The sequence below is a fragment of the Octodon degus genome, unplaced genomic scaffold (genome assembly GCF_000260255.1).
Source record: "Octodon degus isolate 3935 unplaced genomic scaffold, OctDeg1.0 scaffold00062, whole genome shotgun sequence".
NCBI classification, from domain to species: domain Eukaryota; kingdom Metazoa; phylum Chordata; class Mammalia; order Rodentia; family Octodontidae; genus Octodon; species Octodon degus.
In genome coordinates, this window is record NW_004524638.1 from 7,446,863 (window position 1) to 7,468,548 (window position 21,686).

Consider the following 21,686-nt stretch of genomic DNA (forward strand, 5'->3'; position numbering starts at 1 on the left):
CCACGTCTATGACAAACTGAACGACACAGAGAACATCTCTGAGATGAAGCTTCCTTACCTGAAGGTGAGGATAACAATTCCTACCTCATGCATTGGAAAGAAGGAGTTGATGAGATGAAAGATTAAAAGTAGAAGCCATCAGAGACCTGTCCCTCTCAGGCCACACCTGCTGCCCTCCTCGGAGTTCCCATGGGACACTCACATTTTCTTTTTCTTTTTTTAAAAATTTATGTATCTGGCAGAGGGTCTCATATGCAACTCGGACTCATAGTGATCCTTCTGTTTCAGCCTCCCCAGCGCTGAGATTACAGGCGTGCGCCACCATGTCCCATGTTAGTGGCTGGCTTGGCGCACCCGGGGCAGGGCCAGCAGGGCATGGGGTGCTAGGGATAGAACCCAGATCCTTGCACTTGCCTACTGTTCAAAGGTGTGTTAGTCAGAATAAGTTAGCTTACGCTGTGATAATGAGCAGCCCCCAGCGCTGAGTAACTTCCAATGACAAAGGTTCGTTTCTCGCGCACCCCGTGTCCATCACACAGGCTGGCCAACGGTCCAGCATACTCTTCACTCTGTCACTGAGTCTGAGAGCATAACCTGTTTCCAGGGGGACTGTCGGCTGTCATGAGAGAAGAAAGAGAAAAATACATTAACCAAGGTGTTGGCTCAGGGCTTCGCCCGGAAGTGGCACCTATTCTGACTGCTCTCACCATTCAAAGAAAGCCACTGACCACACCATTTGCACAGACAGAGGTTGTACCCTCCCTGGAGCACAGCAGCAAGTGGGGGGCATGAACACTGCAGCGGGGGCACTATGTCTCCTGCTGACCTGAGAGCTTCTGGAGCCCAGCGGCAGGACGCGCGGCACAGCTGCGCCTGAGCCCAGCACGGCACTCTCAGGCTCTGCTGATGTGACCCTGGCTTTGGCTGGCGCTCCTGGCTGCCTCCACGCCACTGGGAGCCTCTCCCAGGGCCTGTTCCTATAGAAAGTGTTGAGGCTGCTGCAGACAGGGACACCCCCACAGGTGAGAAGAGAAAAGAAACTAAAAGACAAGAGAGAAGCGTGCAGCGCGATCCGTCAGCCCCAACTCGCAGCTGAGTCTGCCCTGAGCTGCAGGGGCACACGGGCTGGGCCGGAGAAGAACAACTGAGGGAGCCACATCCAAGGTGGTGCTGAGAAGCAGGCGGCTGCGGGGGAGCAGAGCTACCTCCTCCTGCAAGAGCAAGCCAACAGTCTGTGCTATACGGTTTTTTACTTTTTAATGGCACTGAGTTACACTCCTAGACCACCCCGCCAACACACACACCAAAAAAAACTTGTCTTTTAAATTTTGAGACTAGGTCTCACTAACTCAGTTACCTAAACTGTGCTCAAACTAGCAACCGTCCTGCCTCAGTCTCTCAGCACGCTGGGGTCACAGGCATGCCCGCCTCACGCAACTCCACCGGCAGTGTTTGCTGAGGTGCTTTCTCCCTCCGGGGTCCCTTTCCCTGACCCATATCTAGGGCACACAGGCCTCTTGTCCTACAGACTCCTCCACCACCTCCTCCCCAAGCTCCCAGTGCCCTGGAGACCCCACAAGGCCCACACTATCTCGGTGTCCCAGGCTGGCAGTTACGTAGTTCCTCATTCCCCTCTGGTACCCCACAACCCCAGCCAGGCTCTTCACCCATAGCAGGGCAATGTGATTGGTGCATGCTCGTAAGCCTTGGATCTGAAAGTCCTCCATGCACCTTGCAGCTGGGACAGTTACAGTTGTGTAGCTGTGAGCAAACTGCTAACCCTTTCCGAGACCCTGCTTCCACATGAGGAGTAGGCATGACCATCCACACTCTTGGAGTGACTTAGAAATAAATCTCGTGCTACCTGGGGACCTGACGCTGACTTGTACCTGGCACGCGGGCAACGCTCAGCAATGCTTTTCCACCTGCACTATGGCGTTGTGGAGTTAGATTTCTTTTCTTTTCTTCTCTTTTTTAAAATGTATTTACTATAGAGCCTTACTATGCAGATCAGACTCAGTGATCCTCCTGATTTCAGCCTCCCAAGCACTGGGATTACAGGACCGCGCCACCACGCCCAGTCTCATTTGCTGTCTCAGTGCACCCCGGGGGCAGGGCCCGCACTGCACGCCTGGGATGGGACTCCAGTCCCTGTATCTGTCTAAGCAGGTGCTTTAATCTGCTAAGCTATCTGGCCAGCCCTTGTGAAGTTGGATTTTCCAGTTTAAGCAGGAGCACTTACAGGACAGGGATCCTACTATGTCCCAGCACCAGAGAGTCTGTAAGCTCCCAGGAGGGGTAAATGCAATGGGAGTCACAGCCAGGGCTGATAGCCCTCGCCTGGACTCCAGCACTCTGGAAGGCTGAGGCAGGAGTATAACAAGTTTGAGCCTAGCACAGGCAGTTTAGCAACTCGGCAAGACTCTATCTCAAAATAAAGAGTTGGGCACATTGCTCCGGGCAGAGGCCCTAGGTTCAGTCCCTATTACCAAAAATAAAAATCCCAGCCAGGGCAGCAAGGGTGAATTTCTAAGCATTGGGCAGGCAAGGTGGGCACCCCTGCGTGGGAGCTGCAGGAGGCGCAGCGAGCTCCCAGCCAGCCTCTGCAGTGGAATGGATTGTTCATCTCTAGCTGCCTGGTCCACTTACACCTCTGGAAACTGAGACCCCTGGCTTGGAGGCAGGGCCACCCGGCTCCTCACTCAGGCCTGGCTGGCTGCAGCGGCGGGAGGCAGCACCATCCTCCTCACAGGGGAAGGCCATCCCCACGGGCTGCATTCCCTGGCCCCACGCCCGGCTGTGCGTAATCGCCCCGGCCACTCTCGTTACCTAATGCTTTCCTAATCGGCAGTTTACGCAAGCCCGGTCCGAATCTCTGAGAACACCCGGAGCACGCTGCCCCGCCAGGGCCCTCCCTGGCCTGTAAGCTGCTTTTGGCGGTGACTTCATCGCCGCGGTGCCCACCAGTGGCCAGAAGCTGGGCCACCTGGCAGGCCATGAAGGAGCCCGCAGGCTGCACGCTCGCTCCTACCCGACATTGGCACCAGGACTAGGAACTCTTCTCCATGGACAGCATGCAAAGTCTACACCTTTCATCTTCTGGTTTCTGAAGCAGGGCTTCCAACAGATGGTGCAGGAAGAACTGGGCCCTCAGTCTACAAACGAATCCTGACCCTTCCTGCAACCACACAGAAAGGGATGCTCAGAAAGGATCACCACCCGAAATGTGAATTCTCAAACTATAAAACTTGCAGAAGAAAATCAGTGGAAGACACCATCCTATAATCTATGGATAAGGAAAAATCTCTTAGGACTAGAAAATACATGAGCCAGAAAAGAAAACAGTGATAAATTGGGCTCTTCCATAAAAATATAAAACTTCACCTCTTCAAAAGACCTTAAAGACAAGCCATAGCCGGGGAGGCACTATTTGCAAGAACATATATTGCACAAACGCCTGCAGCTGGCACATAAAAGCACTCCTGCCACTCACTAAGGAAACAAACATCTCAATTTAAAAATAGCCAAATACTGAAGCAGATACTTCACTGGGAAAGAGATGCCGATGTCAAATGAGCATTTTGAAAAGATATTCAACCGCATTAGTCATCAGGAAAAGGGAAATTAGAACACAACGAGATGCCACTACATGTCTGCTAGAACGGCTAAATATAGATGCACACATAAATAAATAAAATTAGCATCCAGAGGAGTCTGGTCGTAGGACCCAGAGCCCCCATGCGCCTGTGTGGATACCCAAGTCCACAGGTGATCTGCCCCTGGCCCCTTAACAGTAGAGTGTTTTACCAACCCAAGCATAGCCTCCTGTTTACTCTAAATCATGTCTACTTTTAGAAAGTCTATGTAAACAGTTGTTACACTTGATTGTTCAGGAAATAATGAAAGAAAATTGTATGTGTACAGTACAGATGTGAATTTTTTTCTAATATTTTTGTTTGTTTGCTTTGGCTTTTTGAGACAATCTTGTTAAGTAGTTGAGGCTGGCCTTGAACTCACTAGGTACCCCAGGCTGGCCTCCAACTCACAGAGATCCTCCTGCCTCAGCTCTCCAACTGCTGGGTTTACTGGGCGGCTTGAACCACCACACCAGGATTCTCCAGGGTTTCTGCCCCATAGTTGGTTGCATCTGTGGCTAGAACCCCTGGGTAAGGGATGAACCCTAAATACAAGCGAAGTTCAGTGACAATCCTAAGTGTTGCCACATAGGTGGAAGCTGGAGTATGCATACAGAGCTGTCTCCCCAGCCAGAATAAGCCCCAGCAATCTGCACCCAAGGGAGGTGCAGACGTGTCTGCACAAGCGCACACACGAGTGGTGGTGGCAGCTTCATAATAATTCTCAGGAGAAGCAGCCAGCTGTCCACTGGGGAAGATGGGCTCATACCCAGCCACAAGAACAGACCACTAGCCAGGCGAGCCGGCACACACCTCCCATCCCAGCACTTAGGCAGCTCACGTGGAAAGATCAAGGCAAGTTCGAAGCCAGCCTGGGCTCCAAACTGCACACTGAGCAATCCCAAAGCTCCAGGCAGAATCAGGGTGACTGTGGGAAGCTGTAGGAGAGAGAAGTTCTCGGGAGAAGCACCCAGCTGGGCTGCCAGTCGAAAAACGAATCCTTGACCCTTGGAAGCTGGAACATGCATACAGAGCTTGTGGGGACACAAAACATTGCATTTACTTGAGAAAACAATTGCACTGTGTCTCCCCCAGCCTCCATGCGGTGAGAAGACGTCCGCTCTGTGATCCAGGGAACTTGCGGGCGTATCCTTGCGTCCACTCTTATCTAGCCACTGCTGGGCACAGGCCAGTTTTATCACAGGAGAATGATATCTCATTATGACTTCAGAATAACATCAAATAGAATAAAATTAAACCACTAGTCATTGAATGGGAGGGAGCTATCCTTCTCATTATGAAGATGAAAGTATACCAACAGCAGTAATCACCAGGGGCCAGGCACCATTCGAAGAAAGCTGCACACAAGGTCAGGTGTGATGGCCCGCGCCTGTAATCCCAGCACTTGGAGGCTGAGGCAGGAAGATCACTGTGAGTTCGAGACCAGCCTAAGCAACAAAGTGAGCTCAAGGTCAGCCTGAACTGCATCAGGAGACCCTGTCTCAACAAGATAGAAAGAAAAGGAAGGAAGGAAGGAAGGAAGGAAGGAAGGAAGGAAGGAAGGAAGGAAGGCAGGCAGGCAAGCACACAGAGCCCCAGCCAAGCCCTATGCCATCCCTCAGCTCCTCCGACACACTGGGTGCTGTTCTGGCTCAGGGCCTTCCACCTGCTGCCCATTCTCTGGAAAGCCCCTCCCCCAGGAGACCCCCTCCACACCCAGAAGGAGGCCTCTTCACCCTCCTTCTAAAATCACACACACACACACACACACACACACACACACACACACACACACACTGCTCTCTGTCCTGAGTGGTTCTCACCTCCATCTTGGCATCTCACACTCCATTACATGTAGACCTGATCTCTTTCTCTGCAGGGTGACTTCGGTCCATTCACCCCACACCCACAGCTGCCCTGACAGCCAGAAAGGAGCCCTGAGACAAAGGTCGGGGGATGGGGTCCCTATCTCCTTCCGGCACCCCGCTCCTAACGTGGCCTGGCTCTCTATAAACCCAAAATGTGAGCTAGGGCATGGGGCACGGTGGCACACGTCTACAATGCCAGCTACTGGGGAGGCTGAGGTGGGACACTTGAAAACATGAAGTCAGCCTGGGGGACTCGGCAAGACCTTCTGTCAAAATACAAAACTTTTGAAAAGGGGTGGGGATGTGGCTTAACTCTCCCTGGGCATATTCTCAGTCCTGCAAAGAAAGAAAGCGATAAAACTCTAATCCTAACATCAGGGTGGCACGTGGGTGGGCAGCTGGTGCCTTACACACCAGGCCTCAGAGCGCTGCCCACCCTCACCCTACGAGGACAGGGAGAGGACATCGATGGGCCGCAAGCGCGCCCTGGGCACCGTGGATCTGCCGGCGCTTTGGTCTCTGACTCCCGGCTTTCAGAACTGCACAAAAGAGATGTGTGCTGGTGGCCAGCTGTCCCATCTGAGTGGCCTGTGACAGTGGCCTGGAGGCTGGGACCCACGCAGCACTGGCTTGGGAGGTAACCATCCTTTCGCCTCAGCCCCCTCCAACGTCACCCAGGAGACCCTGAGCTTCCTGCCTCCCTCGGCCAACTTCTGATTTCCCCACCTGTAAAGTGTCTGGGTGCGTGTTTCTCGAAGGTCAGCATGAGCGGGAATGCTGTGTAGAACTCATCGAGACTGCGTCCCTCAGGTGGGTTGGGGTGCACAACTGGGACCCCAGCACGTTGGGAGGCTGAGGCAGCAGGACTGCAATCTCAAGCCCCGCCTGCAAGACTCAATAACCTAGTGAGATCATGTCTCAAAATAAACAATTTAAAAAGAGCTGGAGAAGGAGTTCAGCGGAGGGTCCTGGGGTCCAATCCCCAGTACTGCAAAACACAAAATCAGAAACAAAATACACCGCCTGCCTGAAGGAGAAGACCTGATTCAGTCCAGTCATGGGGGTCAGGGATCCGCATCCTGACCCCCGCACGGCCTTCCCTGCAGAGCTCCAGGGACCAAAGTCTGGATATCAATGATTTTTATGTGTCCTTCATTTCCAAAAATCTGCCTACAAATTACATTTTCCCATAAAGCTACACAGGAAGCATAAAAGTCAGAGGCTGGGCACGGATGTAGCACAGGGATGCACAGAGCCCGTGATTCACCAGCGTGAGGCCCTGGGTTTGCTTCCCACTATCCCCCGCAAAGAAATGAAGAGACAGACAGACAGACAGACAGACAGACAGACAGACAGACAGAGACAGAGAGACAGAGACAGACAGAGACAGAGAGACAAGGAGAAGGAGGAGGAGGAGGAGGAGGAGGAGGAGGAGGAGGAGGAGGAGGAGGAGATACCCCCCAGCCAGTGGTCTCCGAGCCCCGCATGGGCACTTAGCACACGCTAAATGTCAGCGCTGCCTTATGTAGGCTCTGGAGCAACAATAAGCAATGCAGAGCAGTGTGCTGCGGTCTGCGCGGGCCGCTCGCCCACCAAGCGCCAGGCGAGTTCTAAGGGCTTTCCACAGTGCTCACCATGTCTCCACCAGCAATTACTACTGACACTGTACCGGAAACAGATACAGATACAGAGGGAGATGAAATGACTTGTCAAAGCTGGCATACTCTTGAGGAGGGGCAGAGCTAGACTTCAAGCCCAGATTGCAGCCCTGGGCAACGGCTCTCCCCCACGTTACCCTCAGTCTCCAAGCCCAGGAGGGGCACGAGCCCATTGGAGCAATAGGCTCCGTCCAGCCCTGCAGAAGGCCCCGGACTCCTGGGTGACCCAGTGGCTCTCTCTACCTTCGGAGACGCTGAGGCTTGTCTGGCGGGAGTCCTTTGTGTCTGGACCTGGTGCCAGTGTGTTCCAGGTGCCACACCCTCCCTCCATCAGCTCCTCCATCAGCTCCTGGGCTGAGGGCATCAGGGAGACCTGAGCAGGCAGGGCCCAGCTCAGGATGGGTGTGGAGTGTGGCAGGGCCAGGCGAGTGCTAAGTGAGGGTGTAGAGGGGTCACGGGTTCTGGGAGCACAGGGGCAGGCCGCCCTGTCCCTAGCTACAGCTGGAGAGCTGGGTGTGAAAGGGGCAGTGGCCCAGGATGCTGCAGTCCAGGGTGTCGGGGTCCAAGGGTGCCTCTACCCCTCCAGACTGGGAGGAGATGCTGAATTCCTTTGGGGTCCCAGGATTCCAGCTGTTCCACGTGGCCACGAGACGGCATCAGATCTTCCACTTTCCTCCACCTGGCTTTCCTCCAAATAGACTTATTTTCAGGAATTAGATTATTTTAACTGAAATTTAAGAGATCTCTCTTTGGGACACACCTGTTTGCACAGGCCTACAATCCCTGCACTCTGGGAGGTGAGCCAGGAGGATCCAAAGTTAGAGCCCAGTCAGGCAATCTAGACACTTTGTGAGGCTCTGCCTCAAAAGTAAAAACAGGGCTGGTATATAGCTCAGTGTGAAGGCCCTGGGTTCAAAGCCCATTGCCACCAAAAATAAAAACTAAAAAGAAAAGAAAAGGAGGTTTCTGTCAGGAATGGGTTTCAACCTGGGATGCTCTAATGTGGCTCACGGGCCAGCAGCCTGGGCTGCAGTCTCAGAGCCACACAGCCCTGCTGGAAGGAAGCTGCCCCCTTCGGAGATCCCCCCCACCCCCCACCCATGGGAGGTACTAGTCAGCCCTTTGTTCTTCCCTTTTTCTTTTGTCTTTTTCCTTTGTTTTTCCAAAATGTTACAGTATTGCTGGGTATACTGGTGCACACCTGTAACCCCAGTACTCTCCGGAGGCTGAGGCAGGAGGATCACGGAGATTCAAAGCCAGCCTGGGCTGCAGAGTGAGTTCAAGGCCAGCCTGAACTGCATAGCAAAACCCTGTTTCCACAAACAAGCACCAAACTAAGACAAGCTCTCCCTGTGGCCTCGGTTGGGCTCAAGTGATCCTCTGTGCTCAGCCTCCTGAGCTCTGGGATCGGGGCCTTTTGACAGTCTCATCTGTCGAGAGCAGATATCTGCCCAGCATTCTCTACATGCCAGGCATGTGGGGAATATTTTACAAGCCTGACTTCTTACTACGATATGAATTTCACAGGTAAAGCAGAGCGCCGAGGTGAGTCAGCGCCTCACCTGATGGGATCAGGGTGGCATGTGGAGAGGGGTTCAAGTCCCCTGCTCCCCTGAAGGTGACAGAGGGGCCAAAAAGAATCAGAGAAGCCAGGCCATTGGGTGCTGGCAGGCTGAGCCTGGGCTCAATGACCACGGCCACCACCTGGGCCCCTGCCACCCACTGACTACTGAGGAAGGGCAAAAGAGAGGAGCTGGTTATAGGGATAAGGGGTCCAGTGACCGCGACACAGCCCCAGAATGGGCTCCCCTGGGTCACCAGCCCTGCCCACAGCTAGAGCCCACAAAATGCTCATTGCTGTACTATACCTCATGGAATGGTCACAGATTGTGCAACTTGGTGGTCAGGTGGGGTGGTACACACTCGTAACCCGTGCTATGAGGGAGGCTGGAGCAGGAGGGTCACAAGTCTGTGCCCAGCCTGTGGCCGGGCATCATGGCACCTGTGAGTCGTCACACAGAACACAGGTCTCTCAGGGTCACTGAGTGGCCCAGGTGGGGCTCGAACATGCAATCCCACCTCAGCTTCCTGGACCACAGGAGTATACCACCATACCCAGCTAATCTTTCAAGCTAAATTTTTTCATTTTAGTGACCCAGTGACTCAGTGACCCCGAGAGACCTGTGCTCTGTGTGACGACTCACAGGTGCCATGATGCCCGGCCTCAGGCTGGGCACAGACTTGTGACCCTCCTGCTCCAGCCTCCCTCATAGCTGGGGTTACGAGTTGTGCCACCCCACCTGACCACATCTTTAGCTTTCCAGAAGAGCTGCAGAGATAGCACAGAGAGCTCCTTTACATCCACACCATTCCTTCTAATGCCATCATTGTAGGGTTTTCCTTGGGCCGTCTGTCACAGTGAGAAAACTAACAGAGACATGTCACTCTGAGCTAAACTTCAGGCTGCGTCCACCTTCGTCTCTCTACTGTCATCCCTCTTCCTCTATTGGATGCCAAGGAGCACCGAGATTTGTCTGTTTGCAAAGTTCTCTCCTGGCTCTAACACGGGAGACAGAAGCCTTCATGCTAAATGAGGGCTGGGCTGTGTGAGCTTGGGGAAGGCTATCACCCTCTCTGAGTCTCCATCTCTTCAGCTGCAGAAAGCAGATGACACAGCACCTTGAGGGAGCTCCGAGGTACTCATCTCCTGGCTCCACAGAGCACTTAGCAGGGCTCCTAAGAGCCCCAGGAACCGCTGGTAAAGCTCCCCTGGGGATGAGCCCAATGTTGACCCAGAGCGACAAACTCGCCCGGGCCAGAACCACCCGAAAAGGGCTGCTGCAAAGAAGATGTGGTCCTTCTCATCTCAGAAACCAGGACCAGCGTGGACATTACAGGAGGACAGGGGCAAAAGCTGAAGTCTTGTATCCTATCTGCCCACCAGGAAACTTCGCGGTCTTGAACAGATTCTTCTGCCTCGGGTCTCAGCACCAACACCTTGTCCAAGAGGTCCAGGCAGCTGCTTACCAGGGCTGGAGAGCTGTCCCAGAAAGCCTTCAAGGCATGGGGAAGCCCTTGGTTGCAGTCAAGATAGTCAAAGAAGGCCCTGAGCCTGGCATGGGGATCCCAGTGCTCAGAAGGCTGAAGCAGGAGAATCACAAGTTCAAGGCTAGCCTGGGCTACGTGGTGGTATACACCTGTCATCCTGGCACTTGGGAGGCTGAGGCAAGAGAACTGTAAATTCAAGCCCAGCCTGGGAAATTTAGTGAGACCCTGTCTCAAAATAAAAACTGAAAAGGCCTTAGGAAATAGCTCAGTGCAAAGGACCCGAGCTCAATCCCTGGTGCCACCAGTCAAAAATAAAGATGAGCAAAAGGGCAAGAGTAGCAGGGTTTCCCAGCCAGGCTGGGACCGTGGTCTCCTTGAGATTCCCACCTCACTGGTCTTGGATCTAACAGGGCACACACTGAGCTCTGCGTAGAGAAGGGTGTCCAGCATCTGCCTGTCCCTGCATCTGTCCATCATCCACCCAACTCACCCACCATCCAGTCCCCTGCCTGCTCACCCCTCCACACTGGTGTCTGACGCTCCCACGGTAGGCACCGTGCTGGGTGCTGGGGAGCTGGGGAGCCAGTCCCTTCCCTCATGGAGCTTTCCTTCCAGCCTGCTAGGTCTGGGTCAAAGTCATTTGTTTCCTAAGAGTCTACCAGTGTCTGGCACATAACAGGTACATGGTAAATGCTTGTTGAGTGACTAACTGATCTCCTACTTAGTCATGTGTCTGCCTTTTTGACCGATGTACTGGGTAATTCTGAGGATGTTAATGGAGCTGAATGTTCCAAATGTGTTTGCACATCATTCTTAGCAGAAGACAGTGTAAGCATGCTGACAGAACACCGTGCGCAGAATGCCAAGACCCAGGCCTGTATCTGTGCTCTCACCTGCTTGCTCCTGAGTGGCTCTTTTTGAGAAAGATACCTGAGCCTTAGTTTTGTCAACTAAAAATGGAAATATTCACCATCCTGGTTCACTTGCCTGCATAAAGATACAAACTGGCAGGAAATGTCTGAATAAAAGAGCAAAACCCAAAACTTCTAGAAAGCACACTGAGGTATTACTTGAATGATTGGCTCAAACACCAAATCTGTTGATGCCCAGGAGAAAATAAAGGCAATCAGCACGCTCACCCCAAGCGTCTAGAGTCAGTAGCCACAGTTACCCTGATCTGCCTGGGCCATAGAGAGGGGGTTACAGTCATCGGTCTGTGACATCATACATTGCAGCCAATCCTGACCCAAATCATGTGACAACAGGACAGACAGAGGAATGTCGTAACCCTAATTGCTTGTGAAGTGTTTTGAAATCCTTAGATTAAAAGCTCCCTGGAAGTCCAAAGTATTCGAATTCATGTGCCCAAGTTCCACCCAGCTGCTTCAGGGCAGCCTGCAACGTCTCTACCTGAGGTCCCGGTCCAGGGTGGCAGAGACCAGCCCCAGCCACCTTAGCACAGAGCTCCTTCCCTTCTGTCCAGCCCCAGGGTCACAACACCCAAGTCGCATCGCAGGCCTGCTTTCTGGGTGAGCACAGCCTGGTCACCTCTTCGTGCATGCCCAGAGGCTAGGACACTGTGCTCAGTCTGACTTCTACCATTTAGGGTGAACAGCTGTCCCCGGGGCTCCAAAGATGGGCACAGGTGCCAGCAGGGCTGGACGGCAGCAGGGAGCGCTTGAGCTGCTGCCTACTCTCCCACCCAGCTCACAGCTGGCATCCCTGCTGCGTTGTGATCTTACTAAGGACGTGTTTCTGTGTGCTCAGGCTGATCCAGTCTCTCTGCAGAGGCACTTGGTCTACTGAGCCATCTCCCTGGCCCCTGCAGAGGCTCAACAAACCTAGTTAGATCAAACATGCTTGCTTTTGTCTTTGTGATTCCGATTGACACCACTTAGGCCGCAGCTTTTCCTTCATTTCCATTTTTACACTCATTTCCATTTTTACACTAACAGGAAGGGTGGGGCCTCCATGAGCCCTTTTAATTTGGGAGGCTCTCAGCAGGAGGTCCTGAGAGGTCTTCAAGGACCACTGGACCACCAGGAAGACGCAAATTTCTGTTGTGATATTATGCTGAAAGGTTCATAACTTCTGTCAAATTCTCAAAGGTTCCTGCCCCCATGGATTTAAAAGTCAGGAGGATGAGACCCTATCTAAAAAAAAAAGTAAGGCATGGTGACCCATACCTGTAAGCACAGCACCCAGGAGGCTGAGGCAGGAGTTCAAGGCCAGCCTGCACTACATAGCAAGACTCTGCCTCAAAAAAAAAAAAAAAATCCCCCCAAAATGTCCAAGCCAGGTGTGTCACAGCCCCAGCTCCCTGGGCAAGCCCCTCCAACCACTCCTCCACTGGGTGAGCCATGGCCACCCCTCCCACCTGCTTTCACCAAACAAGCCCACCCCCACACAACTACTGCCCGCTGACATGCAAAGGGGAACCCACTCAAGTCTGCCCACCTCCTTTCCCCGGGGCTCCAAGACCCCCAAGAAAGTCATCACACCTCTGTACAAAACCAGATTTATTAAAATTCTCTACAGGTCAGTGACAGCTGTCTCACTGGTCGCGTATCTACACACATACAGGAAGGTCTAGTGTTTCTAGCTGTCCTGGCAGAAGCCAGCCCAGTCTCCAGCTGGGTAACGTATCACAGATACAAGCGTCAAACAACCACGAGGGCAAGGGCGAGGGCAGACGGAGCCCGGTCCCTCGCGCCAAGTCCCGCCATTCTACAAGGTCACCTTGCCGACATCATTCACATTTCACGTGGCTTCAGACACGCAGGTTATTCAGACAAACACAGACACAGAACACGCCTGGGAGCCGAACACAACAACACATCGGACATCTGTATAAAAGGCAAGATATATGTACAAAGTACACAGTACGTGAGGTATACACGGCATTCTCACAATGCAGGTTAGTAGTTTGCCTAGGCATAGCCCTTAAAGATGCCTGCCTGGTTTTGTGCCATTTCTTAAAATACAGTATGTTTTGTTTACCCGTTTAACCACCCTATCTCAGCTCAGCCCGCTGGTTTAGAATGTGAGCTGTAGTTTCTCCGTGAAGCTCCATCTTCGTTGGGAGTGAGTTTTTGGTCTGGAAGCGTTGAAACAGAGACCAGATGCCCGCTGCAAAAACAGCTTGGGGGGCTTTGGCGGTAGAGGGTGGGAGCAAGAGGTGAGAAGTCAGGTCAGATGATGTTTCAAGTCCTAAGCAATTGAGGGTATTGGGGGCTTGCTGTGTCCCCTCAGAAGCTGACTGCACAGACGCCTTCATAAACCACACCACACCGTGCAGAGGTCAGCCTGGGGAGCACCCGAGCCTCCAAAATATGCTTTCTTTGAAGCACAAAGATGTTTAGGATTTGCTCCTGAGAGAGGGGAGTGACAAGTCTCCTTCTCCATTCCCTCCTGGACAAAACGCCCCACCTAAGACAGTCTCAGGGAAAAAAAGGAAAGGACCAAGTGCTAGCATATTAAAGGGAGACCAAGAAGCACAAACGGTTTCAAGTCTTCAAGTTAGTTTTAAAAAACTAATGAGCTCAGGGTTCGGAAGCAGCCAGGAGCTCACGCTCTTGGGTTCCTGGTAAGCTGCAGAACGCCCTCAGAGCAGCAGGAGCAAGCGGGTTCCCAGGGCAGGAGCCTCGGTCACGTAGGGTGTCTTCGCAGGATTCAGCAGTCTGGGTTCGGACAGACTCCTGAGCGCCTCAGTCCGCTCCCACAACGGAGCAGAAGCATTGGTACATGTGAGTGTGAAGTAAAGGTGAGTGTTCAACCAGAACAATGAACTTCTGACCAGAGAAACCGCGGTACCAAGTGCAGCTACCAGAGACGAGTCCGGAGACGGCAAGGTTATTGGCCCAAGTCATTTGTCATCCTGTTAAATGATGACAAATGCGCAGTGTACTTCCTTTCCTGCTCCAGTGCTCAAGTTGGTGAGACCAGAATACAGGGTGTAAGGCCCACATTCGCTGCCAGCTTCAAGACTTGCAGAAGCCCAAACCCAACAAAGGGAGAGTCAGTGACAGTTTGCTAAGAAGGGAACAACCAAGCAGAGAGCATTCCACTTGGCTCAAGAGTCACTCATCCCGACCAAGAAGGGCCACGTGGAGCTCTGCAGGGACCCTCTGGACGCAGTCACCTATCTGGGTGGCACCACGCCAGAGGGCCTGTCTGTCTTCAGAAATGGAAATGCCATGTGTGAGAATTATGAGGTTTCTGAGGTTTCTGGGATTAGCAAAAGAAGGAACTAATGTCACTATCCTCCTGGTATTCTGGAACGATCTGGTCTGAAGTTCCCATTTCTGAGTCAGCGTACCCAGGTTCCAAGGCGGACTCAAACCAGGGATGGAGTAAGATTTCGGGAGCAGTGAGTCTCTCAGAAGGCTCTCGTCTCAGGAGGTTGCGGATGAGGCACCTGGCTTTGGGGGAAATGTGGTCAGGAATGCAGAACTGTCCACGTCGGATTTTGGAGAAAAGGGCACTAGGGTCTGAGTCATGGAAGGGGTATCGTCCCACCAAGAGGGTGTAGAGCATCACACCCAGGCTCCAAACGTCCGCAGCCTTTCCAGAGTAGGTCCCCGTGGTGTTGAGAATCTCGGGGCTCACATAAGCTGGGCAGCCGTGTTTGTCTGACAAAGCGTCATCTTCACCCTTGATTATGTGCGTATCTTCGAGGCTTTCCAGTCTGAGCTGGGTTCTGCAGAAGAAAAGAATCAAGCTATTATCTCTAGACCAGATCTAAGGAAATAAGGCCTTGGGACCAGGCATGGCAACCTAGCCCCGTCATCCCCGCTACCCCTGAGCACAGCCTGGGCAGCTCAGTGAGACCACGTCTCAAGATGAAAGGTGCTGGACAGGTGGCTCAGTGGCAGAGTGCTTGCCTAGCCAGGATGGGGCCCTGGGCTCACTCCCCAATACCATAAAAACCAGGTGACACCAACAAGGCCTTCCCAATAGCAGTGCCCAAAGGTACTCATAGCTCCTGAGGTCATTGTTGGTGTGCAGGGGGCCATTTACCCCTTCTCCAGTAACTCAGATTTCACAAACCAATATAAACTGCAATGAGGTTTCAAAGTATTGAGAGAACGCCTGGGGTAGAGGGTATGATGCAAAGTCCCAAGTAGCAGTCATGAAGCTCGAGCTGGTAAGAGATATCCTAATAAGGGTTACACAGCCGGCCAAGTTCACACTGCAGGGCCGGGGGGACCCATCTCAGGAGGATGCTGACATTTTCTACAAAAGCCACTGGGACAGCAAACAGCATCTGCTTCCTCAGAGAGGACAGGCATGACCCTCAAGCCAATCTTTCCTTGGGACGCTGAGTGCCAGGGCCACTCGGACACATGTGCTACCTTGCAGAGCACGGAGCCTGAGGTCACTGTTGGTGTGCCGAGGTCGCTGGTGCTCTGCCCCATACTGATGCACACACACACACACACACACACACACACACACACACACAAGGAAACGCTGAGCCCCAGGATGGGAGCCACAAGGAATTCTGCCAGTTACATTTCCTGGGTGTTTCAACTGCTAAGGACACTCAGCCTGGATAGAGATGCTGCATGAATAAAAAAGTGCAGCCGGTGATCGAAGGGACACCAGAACCCCTGCCCAGCACGTGAGCCCCTGCCCAGCACGTGTGCCCCTGCCCAGCACGTGAGCCCCTGCCCAGCACATCAATGCCCGAGTGCGAGTGCTCTGGGGAGGGCTCCGTTCTAGTGACAGCAGAGCTGTCAGGACTCAGAATCTTTTAGTCAAAGGCTCCATCGTGGAGCTGCAGGTGACTGAGGGTCTCCACATCAGAACTGGCCACCCAAGTCCCCAGCGTCCCCAAAGCCTGAAGTCAGGCTGGGAGGGAGGATTTACTCGGCCTTCTTCCTGCTTCTCAGCAACGGCCGGGCTTCTGTAAGTCACTCATAGTGCTTGCTTCAGCAGCGCACACACTCACTGTGAAGCTAAATGTGCACAGTCGGCCCGAGCTGATGGGTCAATTCCTTTTCCTCTAAAAGGTCTGGGTTTTTTTTTTTTTTTTTCTTTCCTGCCTGCCTTCCTGTTCCCTGGAGTGTAGTATACATGTGCTAACTTCAGTATGTCCTCACCGTGACCTCCCCGTCGTTATGTAAAATACCCATTGGTTCTGTAAACGGAAAATATGACTCAATGCCCACTGGCGGCCCCTCATTGGCTGCTGCCGCACTAAAACCCTGCACCTGTGCTGGCTACACGAACAGTGACAGCCTACCGTTGCTTAACCCCTGGGTTGCCAAACCCTGCCCCCATGACTCTGGCCTGTGCAATGTGGATTTCAAAAGCTGGTAAGGGGGTGTGTAAGGCATGTTTCAGAAAAACGCATCACACTGAAGGAGCGCAAGTTCCAGGAATCAGACGCTTCATTGCAAACAGTTTGCTTTTCTTTGCTAATCGGTATGTTTCAATAATTACTGCAAGGTCAGATACAGAGTCCTGCTATGGCAATTTAACCCTGTACTTTTCAGGGTGCACCAGAGTTAAAGGTAAAAACGTTTGGGTGAAATACACCCTGTGGGTGTAGAAACTAAACAACTCATGCTGCCTCTAAAATTGTACAGCATTACCACTGTCGGTCTTTCCCTAAGATGTGTGGTTCACCGTCTTAAATCAGGTATGGCCTATCTCATGTGGCTTCCTGAATTCTCTTGTCTGAAACCTCCACTTTGAATCTTAATGTCTCCTTGTTCTCTTATCAAGCTCATCTTGTCCCTTATGAGGTAAGCCATGATCTATATTTAGCAATCAACGCTAGCCAACTTTTTTTACTGTCCAATGTGGCTAGTTCTGAAGATATAGCCAACGAGATATCTAAGAAGTCTCCAGACAACGTGAAGAAAGCATGAGGACCTAGCCTGAGATGGCAGAAATGACGTGCAGCAGGCAGAATTCTGCAAAGAGGCCAAGTCAGCCCAGCTGTCATATCTAGGTGTCAGAGAACACCCTGGTGTCCTAGGGCTGACAACTTCTTCTAGCCCTTCCTACTGCAAAGCACAGGTTCACATCTGTATCCCAAACAGCTAACCCTTCCGACGATGGAGACCAACCTTTCTGATCCAGTGGTACAAGTGGGAGGCCCATAGAAGCACTGAGGGTTCCTCAGCTCCGTCCAAGACAGTACAGACTAAACCAACTTTGTCTGGGACTGTTGGGGAGCGGCACCTCTAGCTACTAAATCTAGCTACTAAAACTGTGCGTCCTTTGATCTGCTGCGCAGTGGCACACTGCACCTAACTGCACACTCTATACCTAGTTTTGTTCCAAAAGGCCACAAGAGAAGCTGAGACAGCCACTCACCTCTCCTCCGTGGAGAAGACAAATTTCCTAAGCTTTAGGTCCCCCAGCACGATGGCTGACTGGTGGCAGTGGGCCACAGCAGAGACAATCTGCTTGAACAGCCGGGCAGCCTCCTCTTCTCGAAGCCTCTTGCGGCTTCGCACGTAGGAGTGCATGTCCCCAAAGTCCTTCTCAAAGAAGACATAGGCCTTGGCTTCCCCGAGGATCACTTCCACGATCCCGGTGATGTTGCTGTGCGATGGCAGCTGGATGTAAGGCCTGATTTTGTCCTGGTAGTGTTTAATTGGAAACACCTGCAGAGAGAAGACGACCCATTTAGGGGGCTAGAAATGCAGGTGCTGCTCCAAGTGCCTTAGGGAGCAGGACTAAGCCTGAGCCTCTGAGCCCCCCTCATTTATTACCTAGTTCCCATCACCTCACCCTGTGCAGCCGGAAGCCAGGCACACCTAGCACTGTGGGTAGTCTGGTCTTCCACAAGCAGAGAGCCCAACTCCCTGCTCCGCGGCCCCTCCGTGTTTGCCAGGGATGGATGGCAGCTGTCCCTGAATCTCCAGGAACTCAAGAGTCATCCCCATGCATGCATTTGTCTCCTGTACACCTGAAGGGCTGGTCACAAGGAAGGCACAGAATGCGGTGACTCCGCAGCCTCCAAAAGGAAGCAGTGGCCACAGAGCATGCCCAGCTGTCATTAGTCAGGAGGAACAGATGACTTGGAAGGAGACTGTGACAGTGCAGGCTTGAGCAACCTGCCTACAGTTGTGACTCAGGTGTCAGCAGCAGGAGTTCCATTCTCCCAGGAGGGGAGGGTGCCTGTGAATGAGCTTCTTCTTCTTCTGCATACCCCCCCCCCCCTGGAACACGCCCTGCCCCTTGCACAGGGAGCATCTCCCTGAAGGAGGTGGTTGGTCTCTTTAAGGGCTCTTTGTTCGGTCCAGTTACTCATATCCTAGACTCAAATGGAAATGGTGACACACGGGCTGTCACCATCTGGATTCGGCTATTATCTGCTCACAGGAACTGGAAGGGGTTGCACAATGACTAGACCCACCCCACCTCTGAGGTGGCGACTCTGGCACCAACTGGAAAGATCTCTTTGCTGCCCCCTGCCCCTGCCCTGCCCAGATCACCCCAAACAGCTCTTGGTGACAACCCCCACCCCAGTTTCGGAGGAGAAACAAGCCCCCACACCCACCCACACGAGCACATACTGGGCTCGAGGGTGCGCTTGAAATTTCACGCGTGTAGACAGTAGGTGGCAGCAGCAAGCCCAAGGGGAGTTGGTTGGGGTGTCAGGTGAGTTTCGGGAAACCCAGGAGCAACTTTAACTCCCGGGATAGGAAGGAGCGGGCCGAGGTTCTGGAGTGCACGAGCTCCCCAGCGTCTGTCTCGCAGACTGCAGAGTAGGAGCCGGCTGCGTCTTCGCGCGCCGCCGAAGGTCCGGCGGATCCTGCTTCCAGGATTCGGTTCCGCCTCCCCCTCCGGGATGGGAACCCTTTTGCGCCTAAGAAAATCGCTGCCCGGGAAATAGTGAATGGAAGCAAACGCTCCCAGGCGTGTGGGCTTTCCAAAATTTCTATCCGGGCCAAATTTCCAGCCTCCGCTGCAAGACCCCTAAGACTGCGCCCTTAAGAGGGCGGGGTTCCCAACCCAGCGCGGGTTCAAGTGGGAATCGGCTGGGCGGGAGCCCGAGCCGGCCTTCACCGCCTACAGCTGAGCTGGCGAACCTCCGGCCACAGCTGCCAGCTGCTCCAAGCTCCCTCCCGGCAGGGCGTACTTCCACTACAGGGTGGCGTGGGGGGTGAGGGAAGGGCAATGGCACAGTCCTGGAATCCATTTCCATTCCACAACTTAAATGGAACGCCACGCGCTAGCTAAACTGAGCGCCAAGAAGGCTGTGGAGCCGGCGAAGAAACCCTGCACTTCCTCTAGACCGTGGAGTCCCCAAGATCCCACTCCACAGGAAACCCCTCCGGTTCTCCAAGGGCTAAACTCACCAGGGCCAGCCGCGAAACACTTATCCACCCCGCCCCAAACTCAAGCGTCGGCGAGCTGCGCGCGTGTCTGGGGGACCCCAAGCCCGTCGGCTGTCTGCCTGGGCCCCGGCCCCCGGCCCCCGACCCCGGCCCCAGGAAGCCTACCTTGCAGCGCAGCTCGCGGCCAGTGTGAATGCACAGTGCCCGGGCAACATGCTCGCGCTCGGCCAGGGGCAGCAGCAGGTAGTCGGCGATGCGGCTGGGCCCCGGTACGCTTCCGGAGCTGCCGCCGACTCCCGGCGCTGCGGGTGGGGGCTGCGGGCTGCAGGGCGAGCCCGGGGGGCTGAGGTAGTCCGGAGGGCTGGAGCACTCAGAGAGGCGCGGGCATTTGGCCGCCACGGCCGCCGCGTCGTCCGCGTCCAGCAGGCGTTTGGTCGGGGTGCCCCGGGCGGCCGGGAGCAGCAGAGCCGGACTGCGGGGTTGAGAGGCGCCGCTCATGGCAGAGCGCACGGGACCGACCCGCATCGCGGCCCCGGCCGGGGCGGCCCCGGCTTTGTAGGTCCCGGGATTCGCGAGGGAAGAGACTGCGGGCTTGAGGCCGGCGCTATGACTTCTTCCAGTCCGCTGGATGGAGTTTGCAGACAGGGTCTGGCTCGGCCCCCACCAGGGGCAAAACCGGAGCTGCTCCTCCGTGCTCGCCTTGCAAGCAGGAACCACGCTGCCGGGGCGTCCGGGGGTCGGAGGCCGGCTCGGGGTCCACGACCCCCGCTGGCACCGGCTCCAGGCTCCTTCTCCGGGGCGGCCGCCGCTATTGTTGTCGAAGGTCCCAGAGACCGAGGCGGCCTGCGTTCCCAAGATCCGGAGCCGAGAGGACGGGATTCCGCAGGCTCGGCGGAGCCAATGTACTTCCCAAAGCAATTAGTCTCGAGTAAGAGCCGGAGCAAACTTTTCCGCCACGCTCGGGATCCCGGCGCGCTCCCGGGCTTCAGGCGAGTGTGCGAGCTAGCGAGACGCGCTCGGAGAGAGTGGCGAGTGTGAGTGTGTGCGCCGCACAGATCCGGGCCAGGGCACTCCTCCTTCTCCTTTCCTCCACCTCCTCCGCCTCCCGGTGACTCACGCTGTATACACACACACTCACAGGCCGGGCTGTGTAAACAGTTGGGAAGCCGAGTTGTGCAATGAGGTGGCTGCGACGACTCCGGCCCCGCCGCCAGGGCAGCAGTCACCGCAGCCGAGGGAGGGGATTGGGGGGAGGGGAGACGAAGTGGAGGCTGGGGGATGGGGCGGCCGGGGGACTGGGGATGCTCTGGGCGGCGCACGCCCAGGCGCAGGTGGAGCATCCCGGGCCGCCCGGGACGCGCACACTGCCCCTGGGCAGGGCTGGGCAGGAGGAGAGCGCGCCCCCTACCCTCCGGCCTGGCCTCGGCGCTGGCAGTGAAGGAGGGGGCGGAGGAAAAGTTCCCGTGACGTCAGGGTCCCGGGGAAGTGGGCGGGCGGGGAGGGGGGAACAGGATCGCTGATTGGTGCGCGCGCCTCATTCACTGCCGCACAATGGGCCACCGGCACGCGGCGGGCTCTTGCGCCCGCTGTCGGGTGCTGAGCCCTTTGGGCCCGGCGTCTCCCCGCTGCTCCTCGGCTGGGCAGCTCGAGTTAGAGCCGCGGGCGCCGCTGAAGTTCGGCTGCAGCCGGAGGAGGGGGTGAGGGAGCAAGTGATAAATTCCAGAATCAGTCATTTCCCCCCACGCGGTAGTTCCGGGGAAGACCTGTGCGTGGTAGTGGATGTGGCTTTTTTTTCCTTTTCCTGCTCCCTCCCATCTCTAATCCCCAGCGTCTGTTCGCTTCCACAAATAGAACCTTCTGTTGGATGAAATAAAAGCAAACACAGGGCCTTCTGCGCTGCCTCCACCTCCACGCCCTCCCGCGCCTGCCGCCCGCCCGGATTGCACGGAAATAGCTTCTCCTGCTCCCGGGCCGCCCCTTCGTGGTGACTCGCAGAAGGAGCTTCCTGAGCCAGGGCTGGTGGGAACAAAGGATGTGGGGACCTGCGGAAGGGGTCCACGTGGCCGCCGCCGAATTCTCACCTCTTCCCGGCCCCTGCGCGCGCTGCAGAGGCTAGGACCAGGTGCAGCCTGGATAGGAATCCAAAGTCAAAGGCTACCTAGGGATGCTGCCTGC

The 21,686-nt window shown here is 54.7% G+C and overlaps 1 protein-coding gene across 1 annotated transcript; it reads right to left on the reverse strand.

The window, feature by feature from the left end:
* Nucleotides 1–12,719: 12,719 nt before the first annotated feature.
* Nucleotides 12,720–20,714, reverse strand: Trib1 (tribbles pseudokinase 1). Its single transcript, XM_004634420.2, has 3 exons — nucleotides 19,677–20,714; nucleotides 17,539–17,831; nucleotides 12,720–14,908 (listed from the first exon to the last, which is right to left on the reverse strand). Exons 1-3 carry the CDS (start codon nucleotides 20,034–20,036, stop codon nucleotides 14,443–14,445), a joined length of 1,119 nt encoding a protein of 372 aa, XP_004634477.1. The 5' UTR covers nucleotides 20,037–20,714; the 3' UTR covers nucleotides 12,720–14,442.
* Between the last annotated feature and the right edge of the window lie 972 nt (nucleotides 20,715–21,686).

Coding starts and splice junctions, on each gene's coding strand:
- Trib1 (XM_004634420.2), bottom strand. CDS start 20,036: ATGCGGGTCGGTCCCGTGCGCTCTGCCATGAGCGGCGCCTCTCAACCC. Junction 17,832..19,676: donor GCCGCGAGCTGCGCTGCAAG/GTAGGCTTCCTG, acceptor TTCTCTCTGCAG/GTGTTTCCAATTAAACACTA. Junction 14,909..17,538: donor GTCTTCTCCACGGAGGAGAG/GTGAGTGGCTGT, acceptor TTTCTTCTGCAG/AACCCAGCTCAGACTGGAAA.